The 20,673-nt window shown below is 39.6% G+C and overlaps 1 protein-coding gene across 1 annotated transcript in view; it reads left to right on the top strand.

Moving 5' to 3' along the window:
* The window catches only part of NUCKS1 (nuclear casein kinase and cyclin-dependent kinase substrate 1), a 22,468-nt gene extending 2,178 nt beyond the window's left edge, over nucleotides 1–20,290 (top strand). The window contains exons 2-9 of the mRNA XM_014955404.1: nucleotides 7,476–7,525; nucleotides 8,593–8,698; nucleotides 10,800–10,855; nucleotides 11,187–11,339; nucleotides 11,583–11,735; nucleotides 12,506–12,652; nucleotides 13,357–17,270; nucleotides 18,319–20,290. Coding sequence (XP_014810890.1) covers nucleotides 7,476–7,525; nucleotides 8,593–8,698; nucleotides 10,800–10,855; nucleotides 11,187–11,339; nucleotides 11,583–11,735; nucleotides 12,506–12,652; nucleotides 13,357–13,556 — 865 coding nt within the window. The 3' untranslated portion in view covers nucleotides 13,557–17,270; nucleotides 18,319–20,290. The remainder of the gene's footprint in view (nucleotides 1–7,475; nucleotides 7,526–8,592; nucleotides 8,699–10,799; nucleotides 10,856–11,186; nucleotides 11,340–11,582; nucleotides 11,736–12,505; nucleotides 12,653–13,356; nucleotides 17,271–18,318) is intronic.
* Nucleotides 20,291–20,673: the final 383 nt, after the last annotated feature.

Here is a 20,673-nt window from a genome sequence, read left to right on the forward strand (position 1 = left end):
AAAAAAAAAATAAAAAGTGAATTTTTGCCATCCAACGTGACCCACTTGGTGCAGAGCGGGCGGGCGAGAGGCGGTGGTCGGCAGCAGGCCTCTGTCGCAGCCCCCCCCTCGCAGGAGAAAGGGGGGGATTGGGGGGGCGCAGAGCGAAGCACGCTGGCTGGGGGAGGGGACAGGGAAGGCGATAAGCCGTGACCAGCGAGGGTCTGGAGGAGAGGGGCTGTGCATGCGAGTTAAACCACGTTTAGGGGAGGAGTTCGGAGGAGCCGCCTCCTCTGGTGGGAACAGCACTGGAACACACGCCCTTTTCCTCTCGCCCAACTGCTCTTCCCCCCCTTTCGGCTTCCGACTGCTGTTTCCCCCCCTTTCCCACCCCCCCAGAGGGCTGATTTTAGGTGGTGGGGAGGAGGAAACCGTTGGTGGTTTAGCTAAAGGGGCTGTGTTCTCCCCAGCAGCGAAGGAGGGAGGTCCTGGTGTTTGTGTCTTTGGTTAAACAGCGCTGGACCTGCAGCGTGGAGCTGCAGGGGAATCTGAGCTACATTGTTGAATCGTGATAACTTCGAAAATCTACGGGATAGCGAACACACCATGTATCTGAAAGTTTGCTGAGGGGGGAGGAGTATATTCTTTTTTACTTCTCTCCTAAAAAGTGCGCAGTGAACTTGTAATTTAAATAGTCTTTATAGAGATATAGAGTAAGGAGTTTTGTAAGGTGTTCTTTGAATGCTCTGAAACTTTTTCATTTTCAACATGCTTTAAGTAACTGGTTGTACTTTTATTCCCAGTAAGCCTGGTTGGAGGTGTGGGTCCTAGGTATTTTGGATCTTTTGGAATAATAAATACAACATTAATAGAGGCTATAAAAATTACATACGTTCAGTTATACGTGATAGCCTTTGTATGCAAGTAATATCTCTAATATGAGAAAGTTTAAAAAATAAATGGGAACTAGGACAAGTTTGCTAAGTAGGGAGGTTTGGCACAGTGATTAGTGAAACGATTGTTTTTTCATAGCTCTTTTTTTGACCAGTAGTGTATTCCTGCATGCAGAGGTAACGGCAAATAAAGCTCAAAGTTCCAGTCTTAGGGAATTGTCTCAGGTCTAAAAGGTGGATTAACAGGAGTGGGTAAACCCTGCTCTGAAGCATCAGGCTTTGGCATTTTGCAAGGCAGGATGTTGGACTGGATGGACTAGTGGTCTGATGTTGAAGGACAGTGCCTGTGCTCTGAAATACAGCGGGGATGTGACTTTGCTGCTCAGGGTGACACCTCAGTGTACGTTCTGCTGGTGATTTACTTCCCAGCTCTGGAGTCTTGCTACAGGTAAGGAAAGTGTCACATCTTTAAAAGTATAGATTCTGAGGTTTCTGGTATTAAGTAACTCTGTAAACAACCATTTATAACAAATAATTAAAAAAGAAAAATCTCCATGAAAAATCCTGCGGTGTGTGAAAGATCTGACTTGTCTTACCCTCCGTTGACAGGCACTGGTCTACAGGAAAATAAAGTGCCAAAGTCCAGCAGGCTGTTAGTAGCAGAAAACCTTTTGGCACGTGTTGGGAATAGATTAGCAACCCACTATCTAGCCTTTTCGGGGGGAAAAATGTAAATATTCAGTGGCTAGTGTGTTATATTGCTCTACTAGGTAGTTACTGGAGAACTCTCCTAATAGATTTAAATCCAAAACTTTTAGAATTGTGTACTTTTTTTTTTTTTTTCCCCCTGGATATCTTAGCTAGTAATATAAAAGTCTAGTGAATGGTTCCTCATCAGAATCAGATGTAGTGTTGCAAAAGTTTTCCTCCATTCAGTGGTCTTTGAATTAATTTATTATTATTATGTGCTAGTTTCTAGTGAATATGTATGCATCTAAGACAATGAACTTAATAAAGTCCGACGTATGTCCCCAGTTTCTACTTGCTGGTAGAAGACTGCCTTAAGGGTGAGTTTGGTTGTTGAAGTTGGTTGCTTAAAATTATAAAGAAGTAATAATAAAGTCACAGTATTTACAGGCTTCATGTGCCTGGCACTTAGAGCCAAGTCCTTTCTACACAATTAAACTTCTGGGTGGATAATGATGGTATCTGGGCTATTGTTAGAAAAGGGTAAGAAGTAAAATGTAAAGGAACCTACAGTTATTGAACCTCTCTGCTTGTAGAGGGTACTGTAAAGGCATTTGGAGCTGGTGGCTACATTATTATATCCCTATCCTCAAATATAAATGCAATAAAACATTTTGAGCCACTCTTTTTATATACAGCATCAATTAATGTGTGTTAAGGAAGAATTCTGACTTTAAACTTGCTGGAGCTTGCTTCTGCTTTTCCTTGCTGGTCACTTTCACTTGCTGGTACTCCTGCAAAATGAAACCATCTGGGCAAGTATGGAAATCACAGGGGTTTTTTTGGTTTGTTCATTTTAGATTAATTCATAACTGAGTTTAATGGTATCTCAGTGCTTCAAGGCTTTAGTTTTTCTTTATTAGTAGCTCCTGAATCCCAGTCTTCCACTGGCACTACAGTGGAAGGGTGGTCCTTGGATATTTTACTTGCAGGAAAAAATGTATTGAACAATTAAATATAACTTGTCATGTTGCCAGTGTTGTACCTGGACAATGTAAAGTATAAATATTATGATTCTGGAAAACATCCATGGGAAAGCAACACTTCCTTGGGGACTGGCATTTAACCTGAGTAGTAACGTCCAGAGATAAGCTACAGACACTTTCCAGATAAGTAAAGAGATAAGGTACTTGCTCTGAAAACTTTCAGTCTAAAGAGAAACAGAGAGCAAGGTAGAGGTACAATAAAAATCAAAATACCAGGAACAACACAGGTTGCAGAATTTATTTATTTTTGTTTGTGTGTGTGTGTTTTGGGGTTTGGTTCCCTCCCTCCCCCCACCGCTCTGCATCAGAAACACTTCTATATTGTATCTTAAAATCTCTTCAATTGTAGTCAGGGTGAAATGGAGGATGGGCACAAGACTGCTTAAACTGTTGCTGCATAAATCATTTAATTGTTTTATGGAGTTTCAAGTCATGTGTATCCCTAAAAATTCTGCAGATACCATGAGCAGAGCCTAGTCTTACTGACGTTTGGAGTTACACCAAGTCCAGACCCAAACACTGACCTCTGTAATTGGGAACCTCTAGTCGGTGAGTCTTGTCTGAGTACAGTTGTGCTGATTTTTGAATAGACTAACACCATAGTGATGTGTTGTAGGTACATAACTGTCACAAGGCTTCAATAGTTCAACTTCTGATGCATAATTATAAGTGAATGTTCATTTAAGGCCTAGCACTGCGTATTTGCACAACTTTGAAAATACATATAAAAAATACATCATATCTTTTTTTCTATCTGTGTATAAAATGACACCAAAGGGGTGCTTTTAATGGCAATTTTTATTGATACGTTGACTTCCAAGTGGGACACCTTTACCAACTGGAATGAGAACCAGAAAGTGAAAGTGACCACTCCCTTACCATGAAGAAATTTTGCACAACTTTGAAAAGACATATAAAAAATACATCATATCTTTTTTTCTATCTGTGTATAAAATGACACCAAAGGGGTGCTTTTATTGGCAATATTTATTGATGTTATGTTGACTTCCAAGTGGGACACCTTTACCAACTGGAATGAGAACCAGAAAGTGAAAGTGACCACTCCCTTACCATGAAGAAATACCTGTAACATTTATCACAAATGCTTAGTTTGATGGTTATATTGGTTAAATGCTGTAGTTGAAAAGAAAAAATTATCTCAGTAACCATTTAATCTGTCATTCATTTTATTTGCCATGTTGTATAAAAAGATAAGTTGTTACTTCTACTGGTAATAATTTGACCTAAATGTTCCTTCAGTGCACCATGAGATCAGTTACTAGCTTTTTGAAGACTCCTTTTGTGGATTTTAATGCATTTGGAAACTTCTGGGGATCTAAACATTCCCTTTTAAAAAACCAAAAGCTTTCTGACTTGATTGTTAGTTTTTATTCTGATGTGTTGAGTTACAAAGACTGAGGGTTTAGGGACCTCACTCGCTGAAGGTGGGGTGCTATTGTACAATTCTTGTTCAGTTGAATAGACATTTAGTGATCCTTTTAAATGTTAATATTGCTTTTCATCGCTTCAAAATTTCAGCTTGGTAGGCATCAAGTATGGGATGTAAGAATTACTCTGCATTTCTGAGTTGCTATTAAATTATTTGGGTATTACTTTGCTAAGTAAGTGCTTCTGATGTAACGTGTTGATGAGTTACTGTTGATTCCAGAACTGACAGTTATTAGTAAAACCTTAGGCTATTGGGACCTCTCTCTTTACCTTTCCTCCCTCAGTCCCTTCTCACACTTTAAATGGTAAGCTGAATTAGCAAGTAAGTTATCGTAAAATTTCAGTGCATATTTTAAACCAGGTTGAACAATATCCATCCCAGATGTCTACTAGACTCTATTTTAATGCTCAGCCTAACTGGATTTTACAAATAGTTTATTTTTATGTCTGGTTGCTTGCCTTAACATCTTGTAGTTTTTGCTAGTGGCAAAGAGATAGTCTTCATTGATAAAACCAGCAATTTTTTTTTTTTTTTTTCCCCTGGCTCTTAACCCCAGTGAATTTATCTGCTGTGTTTTTATCACCTTGGTGTAATGAAAGATGCATCCTCTCTTTGCAAGCTCGTAGCTATTAAGCATTGCAGATCAGTGCTGTTGACAGTTGTGAAGAAAGCCCTAAGTTGATCTAAACGGAGTGAATGATGAGTATGAAATGAGAGAATGGCAGGTAGGAGAGCAGTTCCTGTGATGTTTCTGCCCTTGGGAGCTTCTCTGGTTCTGTTGGGAAGACTCCTGAGTTTCTATCTTCAGTACTAGCAGTGTGGCTATTCCTTCAGCCCTCCACCCTTCTCCTTGCCCTGCAAAATGGCATAAAGCAAGCCAAAGAGCCTTGTTTTCCTGTTTTCTTCTGCCATAGTTATTTTTTATTTTCTATTTGATACAACTATCACTGCTCCTGTTCACAAGGTAACGAGAGCCCAGCAGGATTCACTTTCTAGCTGAAAACAGGGTACAGTGCTTTGGGAGAGGAAGGACATAGACAGTGTTTTTCATTAATGTTATATCTGACTGTGTTATGTTTTCAGTACCCGATTTAATATGGGTCTCTGACTGAAATAAGCAAGATGAAGTTGTCTATGACCAATTTACTACAGGGTGGCAAAATTGCAATTTCTGTGATGTCGGAAACCATTCTTTTCCAAAACTACTAGAACAGAATATGTGGCAATTCTATTTTTTTCCCCATTTATGCTTTTAGAGGAAAAAAACCCCTAATACCTGATAACGACACCAAATCAAATGTCTTATTTAGTTACTTAATTGTTATTCAGATACTTGCCAGAATAAAATAAGCGATTTCACCAGTGAGATGGATCAGGAGGCAATCTTCAGCAAGACTGCCTGTTGGAACAGGAGTCTGAGTCCCTGGATGGCACACCGTAACGAGCTTTGCCAATCATTGTACTCCTAAATTGGTATTTTCCCTTCTTCGGAGGGGGAGTGAGCAGCGGTGCCATAGCACGTTGCTGTTGTACTTTGTTCCACTCACGCATACTCTGAAGCTTGGATGGGATTCAGCCTGTAGAAATGACTGGTCTTGCCTTCCTTTTGTTTGCTTGTTTGTTTTTTTTTTTTCTTTTGTTGATGAATTGGTGGATTTTTCGGAGTTTAAATGGATTGGTGTAGGGTTGAAATAAAATAATCGTGCCCCTTCATCTTTTGGAGGCTGCTGCTGTAAGCCATGAATGGAGGTACTTGTACAGGAGGGTGACTTATCATTGATTCAAATGGATCAACATTTGAACAGAACACAACATTTGAATAGAACACAACAACTTTTGGGGTACCTTTCAGCTAAACAATCTTATTGGCAATGCATGGTGTTGATCACAAAGTGCAGTTAAGGGAACTGCATGTGGAATTCAGGAGCCATGCCCTGCAGTGCAGGAGTGGGGAAGGCTTTGGGGTTCATGTGCTGGATGGAGCCTGTGGTGGTCACTCTCTGCAGATGTCCTCGAGTCTGTGATGCTTGGGGGGACACGTAATCCGCTGCTTGTCTGGCTTTTCTAGCTGTAGAGGTGAGCTCGTGTGAGGATTACTGCATTACTGCAAAATCATCAATGGTTTTGGGTCAAAGGGACTGTAAAAAGCACGTGGAGGGGTGTCTGAGTCTCTTGAGCTGTGCTTCCTCCTCCCATTGCGTGTCAGCCATGAGAGGTGGGTGTTTGGAGTCTCAGTTTGAGGTGTTATCAGCTGGAACTAAAATATAATCCAGTCACACAGCTGTCTTGGTTCCCTTGAGTAGCTGTATCACGGGGCAGTTATGCCCTCTCAATAAAGTATTTGGGACACGTGCTGAGAAAATAGCTAACAGTTACTTATATCTTGGTTTTTTAGGTTTTGGTAAGCTAGAGAAACATCTAATTTTGTTGGCAAGTGAGACATTGGTTTCAGTAATAGCTGCTTGTGTAGTTAGTTCTAATTTTGTCCAGAATTGGGTGTTGCATTTACACTGTTAAGGGTACCTTGTTACTTGTGCTTCTTCCAGTTTGGTTGGAGAGCAGAGAAGGTGCTGATGAGGTGAAGAAAGTCTGAGTCCATGGTCATTTGCTCTCCAAAACCATAGGTTGGGTGAAATGCCTGTCTCCTGCCATTGCTGGGCCTGGTGACACAGTGAAGCATTGTACCAGCCCTCTTCTATCTTGTTAGAGCATCAAAGTGACTAATTGAGAAAGCTCCTAGAGGTCCCCAGTGAAAACTTAAAATACTTTAGAAACAGGGAACACGTGGGGAAAAAAAAGTATTGAGGAAAAGATATGTGAGCAAACACAGTTAGAGTGAGCTGTGAGAAGCAGAAATTCAAAAAAGAGCAGTTAGGAAATGTTTATTTAATTCATTATAATATTTTTATACTCTTTTTATACCTGGAATCTAGTCTTAAACTTTGAGACACGGTGTTAGGGGGAGCTCTGGCTTAATGTTCAGGTTGATGCATTCTTTAAATGGGTCTTTAATCTTGAGGTGCAGGCACTGCTTTAAAATAGTGAGTGATATCTAATGATTTATATATCATTTTAATAATAAAAGAACCGTGTGGCATAGGTTAAGATGACTCTTCCTCACTGTGGTCATGAGCCATAAGACAGACCTGCTTATCAAAAAGCACTTTGAAAATCTGAGAATATAATCCAGTCTATTATAATAGTTCCTTAGAAAAATACTAGAATATCCCGTGTGTTCATTTCTGACTTCGAAGGCGGAGGTGGCTTATTTAGGAGAGTTTTCTTGGGATGTTTTTGGGCTCCAAATTCTGCACTGGAAGCAAGGATATGGCACTTCCTTGTTACTTGAATAAAGCTTTTGAGTCTCTGAGATCATGAATTGCTAATTTTATTTTATTTTTCTCCCCTGCTTTTGAACAGGAACAGGAAGGTGGTCGATTACTCCCAGTTTCAGGAATCAGATGATGCTGGTAAATGACTTTTTTTTTTTTTTCTCCCCTTCACAATGTAATACTTTTGGGCTAGAGCAGTTCATTTATGGCTTTGCATATTAATTGTTTTGCTTCTAGTCACATCTTTAACTTAAATTCGAAGGAGTTTCTGCTCTTCGCAGTCTCTGAACTGTTAATAAGTATTTGAAAATATAATGATTCTCATATGTTTTGTATTAAACAAACAATGGTGATAGAAATCTTATTATTTAATGCTTCTATTGTTGTAGTGCCCTGAGGCTGTTGGCAGCAACTCTCTTCTTCCTTGGTCTATGTTATGTTCTGTGGCAGAATCTCCCTGATGCCACTTTTTTCTCCAGTAAAATATGTTTTCAATTTATTTTAGTGGACTCTAGTTAATCCCATATAGTCAGGCATTTTTGTGAATTGCATCTAAAAAAACCCCAAAAATCTTTACATTCTGTGTGAGTTAACAAAATATTTCTGAAAGCCATATGGAATATGTTTTGTGTTCTTAGAAAATATACATACTGCTACTGTGCTAAGTGAGGTTGCGCTGATAATTAATGGAAACAAATATGCATAGTTCTTGATTGCAGTCCTGTTACTCATATTGTATAAAGTATTGTGTAATAGTTGTGAAAAGTTACACTGTAAACTACTATGTAATGGCATCCTTTTTCCCATCTGAGAACAGTAAATAAAGTGCATTTAAAAGCATGTAGAAATCTGTATGGATGTTAGCTTTTAATAGGTTTACATATAACTGTTTCTAACTAGCTGTAAAATGAGATACTGTGTCCTCCTGTGAGGCTTTTTCTATGTTTCCTAATAGTCCTGTGTCAGACTGGATTTTATGTGGCATTTTTATTGTGCTGTTGGCAGCAAAAAAAAGGTAAATCACTAGTTTAAGGCAGGACTTTGGTTCTATAAAGTTTTGTTTGAAGCTTTGTGATTTTATTTTTTTTTTTTGAAGGGCTTCTTTTTGATGTGCATGAAATGATCAGTTTAAGTTATAGCTGAGGAAGTCAGTTTGCTGGGAACTAGGAGTTTGATTCAAAACCATTTTGTACTGTCCCGTCCAGATGAAGATTATGGAAGAGATTCAGGTCCCCCATCGAAGAAAATCCGCTCGTCTCCCCGGGAGGCTAAAAATAAGAGGCGATCTGGGAAGAATTCTCAGGAGGACAGGTAAAAGCAGCACTTCATCTGTTATCAACATGTCTCCAAACCTTGTCCTGTGTGTGGGGAGCAGTATCTTATAAGAGAAATGATTGTAAGTGGAAGGCAAGCAGTGTAAGACATACAGCTCTTGTTCACAAGGCTTGCACAACCAGCTTGGACACTGGGGTGGTTCTTTCCTATCTGTGTAGACAGAGAAATCATGTGTAGAGTACTTGTCACTTGCACTTCATCATTAAAATAGCTTTCAAGAAGTAGACAGTTGGAATGGCAAGGAATATGATCCGAGTTACAAAAACTAACAACTAGTACAACTATCCAGGTAAGTTAGGGGGAAGATGCATTTAATTTTTCATGTTTTTTTGGTATGCTCAGAGCATTCCTGTGGTTAAAGATTAAATGGGATGGTAAAGTGGCAGTTAGGAGTAGGGGCCCTTTTGTTAGTTTTATGGTTCATTGTTTCCCATTTCCTGTTTTGTCTAATTCAGAAACAAAGTAACTTGCTTTGATAACTGAAGTGCTCTGGCAGTGTGAAAGGACTCACTTCAAACTGAGTGATGCCCCACTGTGTAGTGAAAGTCTTTCCTGTAGAGAGGAGGTATCTTCCTATTTACAACTCTGGTCAGCAAATGATTGTCAGAAAACCTCATAACTCAACTGACTGCTTTCATGACAGACATCAACTTCAGGGATGGAGGTTCTGCCAGCTGGTTCTTAATCTCTAAACCCACAGTGTCTCTTTATTCTGTTGCACTGTTTGCTGGAATATAGATAATTTACCAGCAGGTATGCTTGAGCTTTCACCATCTTCCTCCTATTCTTGAAGCTGAAAGCTGACTGTAGGCATGGGAGTATTCACCCAGTCCATCTGCTGTTGTGACTTGAGAGGGAGAGACTATTTTCACCCCAGCAAACATCCTTAGCACCTGAAATCAAATATTTAATGGGAACGATATACAAAGAAGTTGAGCTAGGCAGCTCCCAAAAGTGCTAAATAGTTGACTGGATGTCCTATTAGCTTTAGGGATTTTTAAGTATGTAAGAATGTTTCTGTGTTTATCACCAACATTGCAGAGGGCTTGCGTGTAAAACAAACTCATGTATTTAAGTGATTGAAATCCACAGTTATCTGTATGAGACTGAAAACATATGGGCCTGTGGGGCTGCAATGTGACAAGTTATCTAAACTACTAGAGGTCTTGAGATGTTGTGTGTCAGCTCCCACTGCCAAATTTGAAAGTTGCAAAGGTTTGATCTATCGTATTTCTTGACCTTGGCAAAGTCTGCTGTTCAGCCGTTCTTGAAGCATATGTTGTACATCAATGGCCTTCTCAGAGTATTCCTGTTTAAAATGCTTGTTTATTCTCTGATTGGAGTTCACGTTCCCACATGCCGGTAGGAAAACCCTCTCTGGGACAGTGGTAATGACTAATGATGAGTATTTGGATAAGAACAGATCATTAGTACCTGCTTGATGGGGATAGCCTCTGGTGAGAATTGAAACCACTAGAAGGGATTGAAACTCCATCAGAGATCAGATCGTTTGGCAGATTGGAGACCAGAGATATTCTAGTTAAGTGCTCTGCAGAATGAAGGAGTCTAAAGAAAGCAATGACATAAAGACAAGTGATCACTATAAATCTATTCAGAATACAATGCACCCAGAACGAAGGAGTCTAAAGAAAGCAATGATATAAAAACAAGTGATCACTATAAATCTATTCAGAATAAAATTTTATTCCATTTATTGATTCAGGCGTGCATTAGCATATAAAACTTCAAAATTCTAACTGTAAAATGGAAGACATCTGGATTATTGTAGGTTTCAGAGGGAAGTGCATGGTTCATCTCAACCTTGTTATTTCCTGGTTGGTTCACTTGATTCCACGTACGTCTGTATGTGCTTCAGAGTTTGATCATTATCTTTCCAACCATGATAATTACATATACAGTTGAGTAATCCTGAAATGTAACGTGATAATGTCCAGGGAAAGTGCATATTCCCATCTTGGAGACCAGTTTGCTCTCTCAAAATTTGTATTTTTGATACAGCAGTGACTGAAATAGAAGTTAAACCAGCAGTCAAACCCTGTCTTTCTCTCATTTTCAGTGAGGATTCAGAAGAAAAAGATGTGAAGACTAAAAAAGATGATTCACACTCAGCAGGTAACTAACTACATGGTACTGATAGTGTGTCTTCAAAATAAAGCCCAGTTTTTAAGAGTTACCAGGAGTAAGATTTGACAGAGGAAAGAAATGTCTCTGACTAGAGAAGTGTGTACTTTTCTAATACACTTGTCTTCAGCTGGATGCTGCCTCCCCTGTTCCTTCCAGCCCTGGTTTGGGATAACATGGTGGGGTTTTTTTGGTGTAATATGATACTGATATAAAGTTTATCTTCACAGGTAGATAGATGTATGTTAATCTCTTCCTTCTAGTTCTCGACCGTATTTCAGAATGATACAAAAAACTTTATATTTGTGCCTTTTCCTTCCAGATGAAGATTTTGGCAGTGAAGATGATGACTTAGGAGCAGATGATGGCAAAGCTGACAGTGATTATGAGAGCTCTCAAAAAAGCAAAAAAGGAAAAAAGGCTAAACCAGAAAAGAATAAGAGAGCAGCTTCCAAATCCAGGAAAAGGCCTGCAGGTAAAAATAAAAGGGTTGTGGTCGTCTTTGCAGTGACAGATCCTGCACGAGATCATTGTTGGGTGACTACAGAAACGTGCTTGTGGGGTTGGATGTGACTGTTCTCACTGCTCAGTTATTCCGTGAGCGTCTTGATTAACTTTCTGATGAATGACTTGACCTTTATCTTGCCCACGTGCCACCTGAAGACAGTGGTGGTTTTTATTCTGTATCTTCATTCTAACTTGGTGACTTCTGCTGCAGAGGACAGCGAGGACGAGAAAGAAGACCACAAAAATGTGCGTCAGCAACGACAGGCAGCATCCAAAGCAGCTTCTAAACAACGAGAGATGCTCATGGATGATGTGGGTAGTGAGGAGGAAGAACAAGAGGACGATGAGGCACAGTTCCAGGAGAGTGAGTAAATGAGATTGTAAAAAGTTAAAATCAATGTGACGGGGGTGTAGTACCAGCCGTGAGTTTATGGGTCTGGAAAAGGACAGCAAAAGGAACACAGTTTGCTTTTTGATTGTGACAGTGAAGTTGTTCTTCTTGGTCATTTTTTTAATACTGCGTGTCTGTCCAACTGACCAAGCTTATGTTTTTCACATCTAGAGTTCTGATTTGAAGTTTGCAGCAAAAATTTATGTATGTCTTTATAAGCAGCCCTAAAGGATTATTTTGAAGATCTTAACGCTCGTTGCTGCTGCTTGCTACCCCATTGGTTTTGAGGCGTTGATGTTACTTTCAGGAGATAAAAAAGTACTTCATCCTTGATAGATCAAAGTAGGATGGTTTGTTTCATAAGAAGAGATGGGTTCAGGTGGTAATGAACTGCTGTAAGTTCGTGGAATGCTGAGTGCAAACATAGTTTCTGGGTGAAGTAAGAGTGCCATTGAAGAGATCACTTTTCTCTGTCAAGAGATTCTCTTTATTTTGAGATGGGTTACTTATATTCTGAGAACCACAAATCACTTGCCTGTTTCATCATACTAGTGCTTTATCCCTACCAGTGTACAGTCTTCTGCTCTGTCAGATTTCTTTAGCACAGCAGAGAGGTGGAAGCTCATAATTTCACAGAGTTCTGGTTTCCTGTCTCTGCCGTTTAACTGGCAGATCTCTCAACTGTATCTTCCGCTCCCGTTCCTTTTTTTCCAAAAACTTAAATTTCTTTATGCTTTCAGCAGATTCAGGAAGCGATGAAGACTTCCTCGTGGAAGATGATGATGATAGTGACTATGGCAGTTCAAAAAAGAAAAATAAAAAGGTCTCCAAGAAATCCAAGCCAGAGAGGAAAGAAAAGAAAATGCCGAAGCCCAGGCTAAAGGCTACAGGTGAGTCTGAGGAGAGTTACACAGTTTGCTTTAGAAGCTCCTATTTTCTTTTTCTACTATAGAAGACTTGGTGGAAATCTTGGAAGCCCTACAGTGTTGAAGGGCTGATTCATGTAACTCGCCATGATTTAAAGCAGTGCTGTGAAATAATAGGGTGGCTTTAATTCTTTCTTAGAAGATTGAGTTAGTATATATGTCCCCGTGGTGAAAATTGTGTAGTTTGCAGCACAAACTACACCCTTCCCTTCCTACTCAGGGAGGGTTTTGCAGTCTGACTTTCTATGTCTCGTAGCCAAATAATAGAATTTGTGCCTTTGTTTGGAACTCATGGACTTTGTGATGTTTTCAGGGTGGAGGAAGGTGGAGAAATTTGAACGAAAGGAAAAATTGATGCATTTCTGCAGGAAGTCTAAAATCATGATAGCAACGTATGTACTGGTTTGACAAGAGGTTAGCTATGTTAGTTTATGATGTCATATCCAATAGTTAGTCAGAACTTGCAATTAAATAGTTATAAAATCCTGTTAGTTAACTCTTCAGTTCAGCTTTACTAATATGCAGTGCAAAAAACACTGTGTGTGGTATGATCAAAGCAAGATGAAACCTGCTACTAAGTATCTCATAAATCCTGTTGTTATAAAGCCATAAGACTTTTTTTTTTGTCTTTGCCAATTGTAACTTTTATAAGCTTTTTCTTTTTCCAGTGACCCCCAGTCCAGTGAAAGGCAAAGGGAAGGCGGGCCGCCCCACAGCTTCCAAGGCAACAAAAGAAAAGACCCCATCCCCCAAAGAAGAGGATGAAGAGCCTGAAAGTCCCCCAGAAAAGAAAAAATCAGCCAGCCCTCCACCAGAGAAGTCAGGGGATGAGGGATCTGAAGATGAAGCACCCTCTGGTGAAGATTAAATGGCAGTTGAGGAAAATTTTGTTTTAAAAAAAAAAAAAAAAGGAAAAAAAGAAAAAGGAAAAGAAAACATACTTAGGGGTAGAACACGGTTTTGGCTGTGGCTTGACTCATGGGCTTTGAATGCTGTCTTTACTTTCAGCTGTTTAATACAGTGTATCCTTTTTTTAATAAGAGGAAACCCTTATACAGTAATATTTTGAAGTCAATGTTCTCTGTTGGCCATTCCGTTCTCCCTCCCCCACCAAATCTGAAAGCCATTTGAGACAAATTAACAGACCATTTAAATATATATTTTTTTCAAGGGATACTGCAGTTGTGAAGCAATAAGGTTTGAGACTGATACGTGGAAACCATACTTACAAATCGTTAAGTAGAATAGATTTCCCAGTGCTGGTAAGAGTTCTTTAAAGCTATTATTCTGTATTTGAATATGTGGAAAAGATTAACCTATGCTTTAACAGACTTTTGTTGATACAAGTTCACTTTCAGAAAAAGATGTAGTTGATACGAATTCCAATTGAGGAAGATGAAACACGGGGAGGAAACCTGTGTTTCTTGGATTCAGGCACATTTTTCATGGAAAGCAATCAAGAGACTTGTAGATTGTCCACTGTCTTTTATTTAGAAAAGACCCTCCAATTAGGTTGCGAGATCTTTTGTCTTTGCTGGATAGAATACTGGTCTGCTTTAGGCAAATTGCAGTTTGTTCTACACAAATTCAGATACACGAGCTTCTCGCATCCATTAACTCTTATTTTATTTCTTCCAAGGTTGGCTGTAGCTGGGCAGAATAGGGAAGAGAAATTGAAATCAATTTTTTTAAAACTCTGGTTTCCATTTGGTATTGTGGAAAACGTCTTTAAAGTTTTTCCGAGGAGAGGGAAAAAAAAAATAAAAATTGATGGTTAGCGTTAAACTAAATTCTTCAGCTTTTGGGGCGAGGGATGTCCTTTTATCCATGTGAAGCAAAGGATTCCTGTAATGCTCTGGTCAGTCTCGGATCCCATGAGTCACGCTTAAGTGTTTCTCTTCTCTCCCCCCATCTGTCCTCAGAAAGGCTTACGTAGTCGTACCTCTCGGCCTCTCCAGCTGCAGGGCTGGACACCAGACTTCCATGGATACTCAAGAGCACCCCTGAATCACTTCCATTTCCTCCTCCTCCCATCCTACGCTGGGAGAGGGCTTTGCTCCCACTGGGAATGTGTCTGCTCCTGCCTGTGGCTCTGCTCCCTGAGCCTCTCCAGGGCTGGGTAGGGAACAGGGGGAAGGGGTGAAGCTGGGAGGAAGCGGAGTCAGGAAGGCAGCGTAAGCAGGGCTATCGTTTTTGTAATAAAAGCAAGATGTCCCTCTAAATGCAAGACACTTGAGATGTGTGTGGTGGCATTTTAATGTGTTTTTATCAAAGCAGCCATATCCTTTTTTTAAACTTTAACTCAACTACCCAAGCCTTGGTTTTCAAAGCCTAATACAGCGGTTGCTGCCACGTTTGTTGGTGGAAATATTGAAAACTGGACCTGCCATTTTTCTTTCTTTTTTTTTTTTTTCTCTTAAACCCTTTGTGCTTTCTGTACGTTGCTCACGGTTATCTTACAGCTGACAAGCTTTGCATCTTGGTTTTTTGTTTTTTGGTTTGTTTTTTTTTTTTTTTTTGTCACAGAACTACACGTTTTGTAACCAGCCTCTTGAAGGTAACATAAGGCAGCTAATTAGACGGATTTCTGGTGCACATGCTACCAGATTTTTAATCCTGTTTGGATTTTAGAGAGCTTGTAGATGTGATACACTAATATGACCAGGAAGGACACTTGGCTGAATGGCATAGGGAGCCTGAAGATGCTGAGCACAGTGTGGAGCCTAAAATGTGGAATGGAATATGAATATAACAGCCAAGTGCTTGTCTTGTGTGATTCATAGCCCTGGATTTTATTGAGGCTGGTAAATTACTTTACCTTGGCTTATAAAAAAAATTAAGTTCTCTAACATTCTTTACTATAATGAAACTACTGTTGCCGTTACAATAAAGATGATCAGTGTTTCCATTGTAAATCCTTTTATTTTTAAAGTGGTTGAATTTTGCAGGACAGTTTAAGGCTGGTGTGAAGTATCAGTCTTGGAAAAGAAGCGAATGTAACCCCCTCTCCTCTCCCATACCTCTTCTCACCTTCCAGGTCTCCGGGAGAGCAGAGTCTCTTGCATTCCCTCCACTCCCAGTCGAGTGCTTCTTGGGAAATGAATGGCCAAGTTCTAAAAAGTATTTGGATTAAATTTGGGGATAACATACACTTTTGTGAATGTCTGGTCCACGTAGTTGTTCCCCTTCAGTGCAGACTGTGTTTCAAGCTGTTCTTGTCTATGAGGTTCTTTGAGATTTTTTTTTTTTTTGGTATTAAAATGTGCAAGGGTTACTTAAACATAGAATACCTCCAGCTGATCTGGTCAAACAGCTGGTTCTTTACCTGCTAGACCAGACTTTTTTCTGAAGTGTGTATTTTGTAAATTCCATTTAAAATACATTTTTGGGGTTTTTTTTCTAACACGGTTAACTAAAGGCTGTGAAAAATACATTTCCGTTGTTCTCAGTTCAGGTTTCGGACTGGATTAATTTAGGCCTGGCAATTCTGGCCCTCGATCTTACAAAACTGTTCTGCTTTTTCCTGTGTTCATCTCTGCTGGCTGTTACAGGCTGCATGATGCTTATCTTTTTGAGTTTGTCACAACCCAAACACTATGTAAATCCTGTACTACTTCTGGGATTTTGTAACTTTTTCTATACCTTACTGTTTTGCTGACTCTGCAAACACTAAGCCCTAACGGTCTGTTGGTTACTCTGTTAGAAATGCAGCAGTTTACATTTTTACAGATAGAAGAAAATTATGAAGGTTAATACATATTTTTTGGGTTTTTTTTACTACACAACATTTTTCGGTAGCTGCAGACTTCACGTTTTTAAATGTCCTTTTTGATTAATTTGTATTAAGCATTCTGATTTCTCAGAAGGAAAGCTGCAAAAATGCCTTTCTGTAGGAGCATGAATAGTGCTTCATGGAGCAGAAAGTTTCATTCACAGACGAAGGCTTTGAAAAGATTGTCTTCTGTTACACAGCTGTAGTTTTGGAGACTTTGCAGAGAGGTAAATGGATTTATTCCAAAGTTCAGTTAACTTTGTACCCTGCCCTGGTCTTATTCTTAAAATAGCAGTGAACTAACTTCCATTATATAGCCTTTCGTTCGTTCTCTTCCTGAATCCACACCACCACATTCAGTTTTGTAGTTAAATTTCAATAATTCTGCCTTTAACTGGCCACCGGGCTTGATCAGCGAAAATTGCAATTTTAGTTGTAATTCCATACTAAAGATTATTTCCTTCGGTTTGTTTGATCAGCATGAGAATGCCAAACGTGTCAAGCTAAGTGAGATTTGGAATGGATTGTGGGTGAGAGCAAGATTTAGAACCGGGGCAGCCGAGAAGCTTTTTTAGTTTTCTTGGTTAAACTTCATCAAAGCAGCAGAGTGTGGGGAGAGGAGCAGCACACCCTGGGTGGCTTCTGGGGAACCTCCCTGATGCATCCTCAGCTCCTCTGCCACCACAGGGTGACATCCCCAGGTGACAGGCTGCCAGGGCAGGGGCAGAAGATGTGCTTGAATTCCTTTTTTTCTTTTTTTTCTTCTTTTTTTTTTTTTTCTTTCCCCCTCCGCTGGTGACAGTCACAAAGGTACAATAGACACTGAGGCACCCAGGTTTAAGGAGGGAGGGAAATAAAACTGTAACATGCTGGAAGCTTTTGAGCTGTAGAAACTGGTGCTTTGCTTTATGTAATTTGTTTGTGAAGTGTTTATTTTTATAACAAATCATATTGTTGAACACATGGTTCTTAAAAAAAAAAACAAACTACAAACTGATCCATGAGTTTAATATTTGAGAAGTGGATGTTCATCTGTTGGGGGAGGCAGGATATGAAAATGTAAGCAGATGGATATTTAAAGGGACACTGTCACAAAATAGTTGCTGGCGTATAGGAAATGTTAGTTTGGGGGACTCACATCTATATGTGGAAATTATATATTCTATATGTATATGATCAAATAGAAAATTTTCCCTGAACTTTGACTATTTTTTTTGGGAGGTTTAAATACAAGTTGTGCTAATGAAAATAGGAAGCGAAACTTAACTATTATGTTCTTACTGTCAAGATGACTTTTCTTTTTTTTAAGTACTCTGAGGAGCATGAGCTCTGAGAGATGACAGTGTCCTTCCGAGACCTCCCCAAACCGAGCCTACCCTCGTTTTAGACTTCCCACTTCTGTAGATGACTGGCATTTGAATGTCTTTTCATTGAACTCTTTCTATTAAAACACAAATGTTTCTAAGTCTAGTCAAGTCCTCACCATGTGCTGACTCTTGTGTCTCAACCACTATTGGAAGTGACTCTCTAGACTGCCTGCCCCCTCCGGCCGCCGTGAATCGAGTGGGTCCATCGGCCTCGGCACGCTCAGTGTGACTGCAAACACCATTGTGCATATGCTTTGTATATTGGGGCAAGGGTTTTTTATATATATATTTTGGGAGGGGTAGTGGGTGGGATGGAGAAATACTCAATCAGCTTAAGCCAGAATAATGTGTGTAAAAGCCCCTGAAGTATTTTGTGTGTGAGTGCGCGGGTGTGAGTGCGCGCATGGGAGTGTCTGACATCTTATTCCCTTTTGTGTTCTGAAGATTTGTGAGTTTTACTATTATTTTTTTTTTTGGTGACGGTCACAAAGGTACAATAGACACTGAGGCACCCAGGTTTAAGGAGGGAGGGAAATAAAACTGTAACATGCTGGAAGCTTTTGAGCTGTAGAAACTGGTGCTTTGCTTTATGTAATTTGTTTGTGAAGTGTTTATTTTTATAACAAATCATATTGTTGAACACATGGTTCTTAAAAAAAAAAACAAACTACAAACTGATCCATGAGTTTAATATTTGAGAAGTGGATGTTCATCTGTTGGGGGAGGCAGGATATGAAAATGTAAGCAGATGGATATTTAAAGGGACACTGTCACAAAATAGTTGCTGGCGTATAGGAAATGTTAGTTTGGGGGACTCACATCTATATGTGGAAATTATATATTCTATATGTATATGATCAAATAGAAAATTTTCCCTGAACTTTGACTATTTTTTTTGGGAGGTTTAAATACAAGTTGTGCTAATGAAAATAGGAAGCGAAACTTAACTATTATGTTCTTACTGTCAAGATGACTTTTCTTTTTTTTAAGTACTCTGAGGAGCATGAGCTCTGAGAGATGACAGTGTCCTTCCGAGACCTCCCCAAACCGAGCCTACCCTCGTTTTAGACTTCCCACTTCTGTAGATGACTGGCATTTGAATGTCTTTTCATTGAACTCTTTCTATTAAAACACAAATGTTTCTAAGTCTAGTCAAGTCCTCACCATGTGCTGACTCTTGTGTCTCAACCACTATTGGAAGCGACTCTCTAGACTGCCTGCCCCCTCCGGCCGCCGTGAATCGAGTGGGTCCATCGGCCTCGGCACGCTCAGTGTGACTGCAAACACCATTGTGCATATGCTTTGTATATTGGGGCAAGGGTTTTTTATATATATATTTTGGGAGGGGTAGTGGGTGGGATGGAGAAATACTCAATCAGCTTAAGCCAGAATAATGTGTGTAAAAGCCCCTGAAGTATTTTGTGTGTGAGTGCGCGGGTGTGAGTGCGCGCATGGGAGTGTCTGACATCTTATTCCCTTTTGTGTTCTGAAGATTTGTGAGTTTTACTATTATTTTTTTTTTTTTCCTGCAGAAGCAATTGTTACAAAAAATAATTGTAAATAAGAGCTACATAATTTTTGTTTAACCATGAACATCATGTCACAGCAAACCCTGAATAATCACTCTTGAAGGTAGAGGAGGAGACTCCAGGTCGGGCCTTGGGCCCTTGGCTATCAGCAAGGCATCACTCTATGGTATGCAGTGAATATTTGTCTTGAGTATTTGCAATCCCCTGTTGAGCTTTTTCTAAAAATCGGGCTCTTTGCAGTTCCCCTCCCCATCCCTTTTAATTTTTATTTTTTTTTTCCTTTTTAAATCTCAAGAGCAGACAGAAAAAGGGGCAGCTGCAGATGTTCCAGCACCCCTGGGTCCCACCACTGGGCCCCGTGGGGTTGGTGACTCTTGCAATACCTTGACAATACTGAGATCTACCGCATGGTACTAGGAGTTCAGTCTGAATGTAACATTAATGCTTTATTTAAAATAAAAACGACACTTATAATTTTTTTTTTTTCTTTTCAAAGGGTTGAAGTGAACATGACTGTTGACCATGTTCGTGAATTTATAGATACAACATTCATTGGTAGAATTGTGTGATGGTCTTTTGTGCTACTTAATTTTACATATTCCAGTCTCTGTATGTACCTGCAAAGAAAGAAGAAAAAAAAATAAATAACAAAACCCTGCTTTGCTTTTATTGAAGGGTTCCCAGGACTGCATACCTGCTCCTGAGCTCTGTTTTAAGTATGTGTATCCTTCGCTTGTATTTTGTATTAAAAAAAAACCACAAGGAAAAAGAACCCTTTATTGTTCAGCATGTTGGAATTGTGTCCCCTCTTTTATTTTTTCTCCTTTTTGGAATATATTAAGCAACTCATTCTTCTGTATCTTTTATTTTCTTTTGTAAACTTTTTGGTTTTGTTTAAAAATGGCTTTATAAAAGGGCTTTTATAACCCATGAACATGACTTGTGTACTTTTTCTGCTGTTCAAAGGTATTATTCTCCTGCGGTTGCTGCTCTGTGAATGTTAGGGAGATGTAAAACCCTGCTTTTGGTTTCTCTGATGTTTTGGGCTTTATTCCTCTGCAGAGCTGGTGCTTCCTCTGAGGAGGGTGAGTTGGGTTTTTTGTCCAGGCCAAGTTGGTGACTGTAACCTTCACATTACTGCTTGCGAGTTGAGGGGAAGATGTAAAGACTTAAGCTGTAGTGATGGTAAAAACCACAATCCCTGGTTTCACGGGCTCTTCCATGAGAGCTGTGAGTTGAGGTTTTCAGGTTCAAAGCCAATTATACAAATTGATGATGAGGAGCCAAAGCCATTTGTATATCACGTTCGCCTCCATG

Source organism: Calidris pugnax, unplaced genomic scaffold (genome assembly GCF_001431845.1).
Source record: "Calidris pugnax isolate Ruff unplaced genomic scaffold, ASM143184v1 scaffold215, whole genome shotgun sequence".
Lineage (NCBI taxonomy): Eukaryota > Metazoa > Chordata > Aves > Charadriiformes > Scolopacidae > Calidris > Calidris pugnax.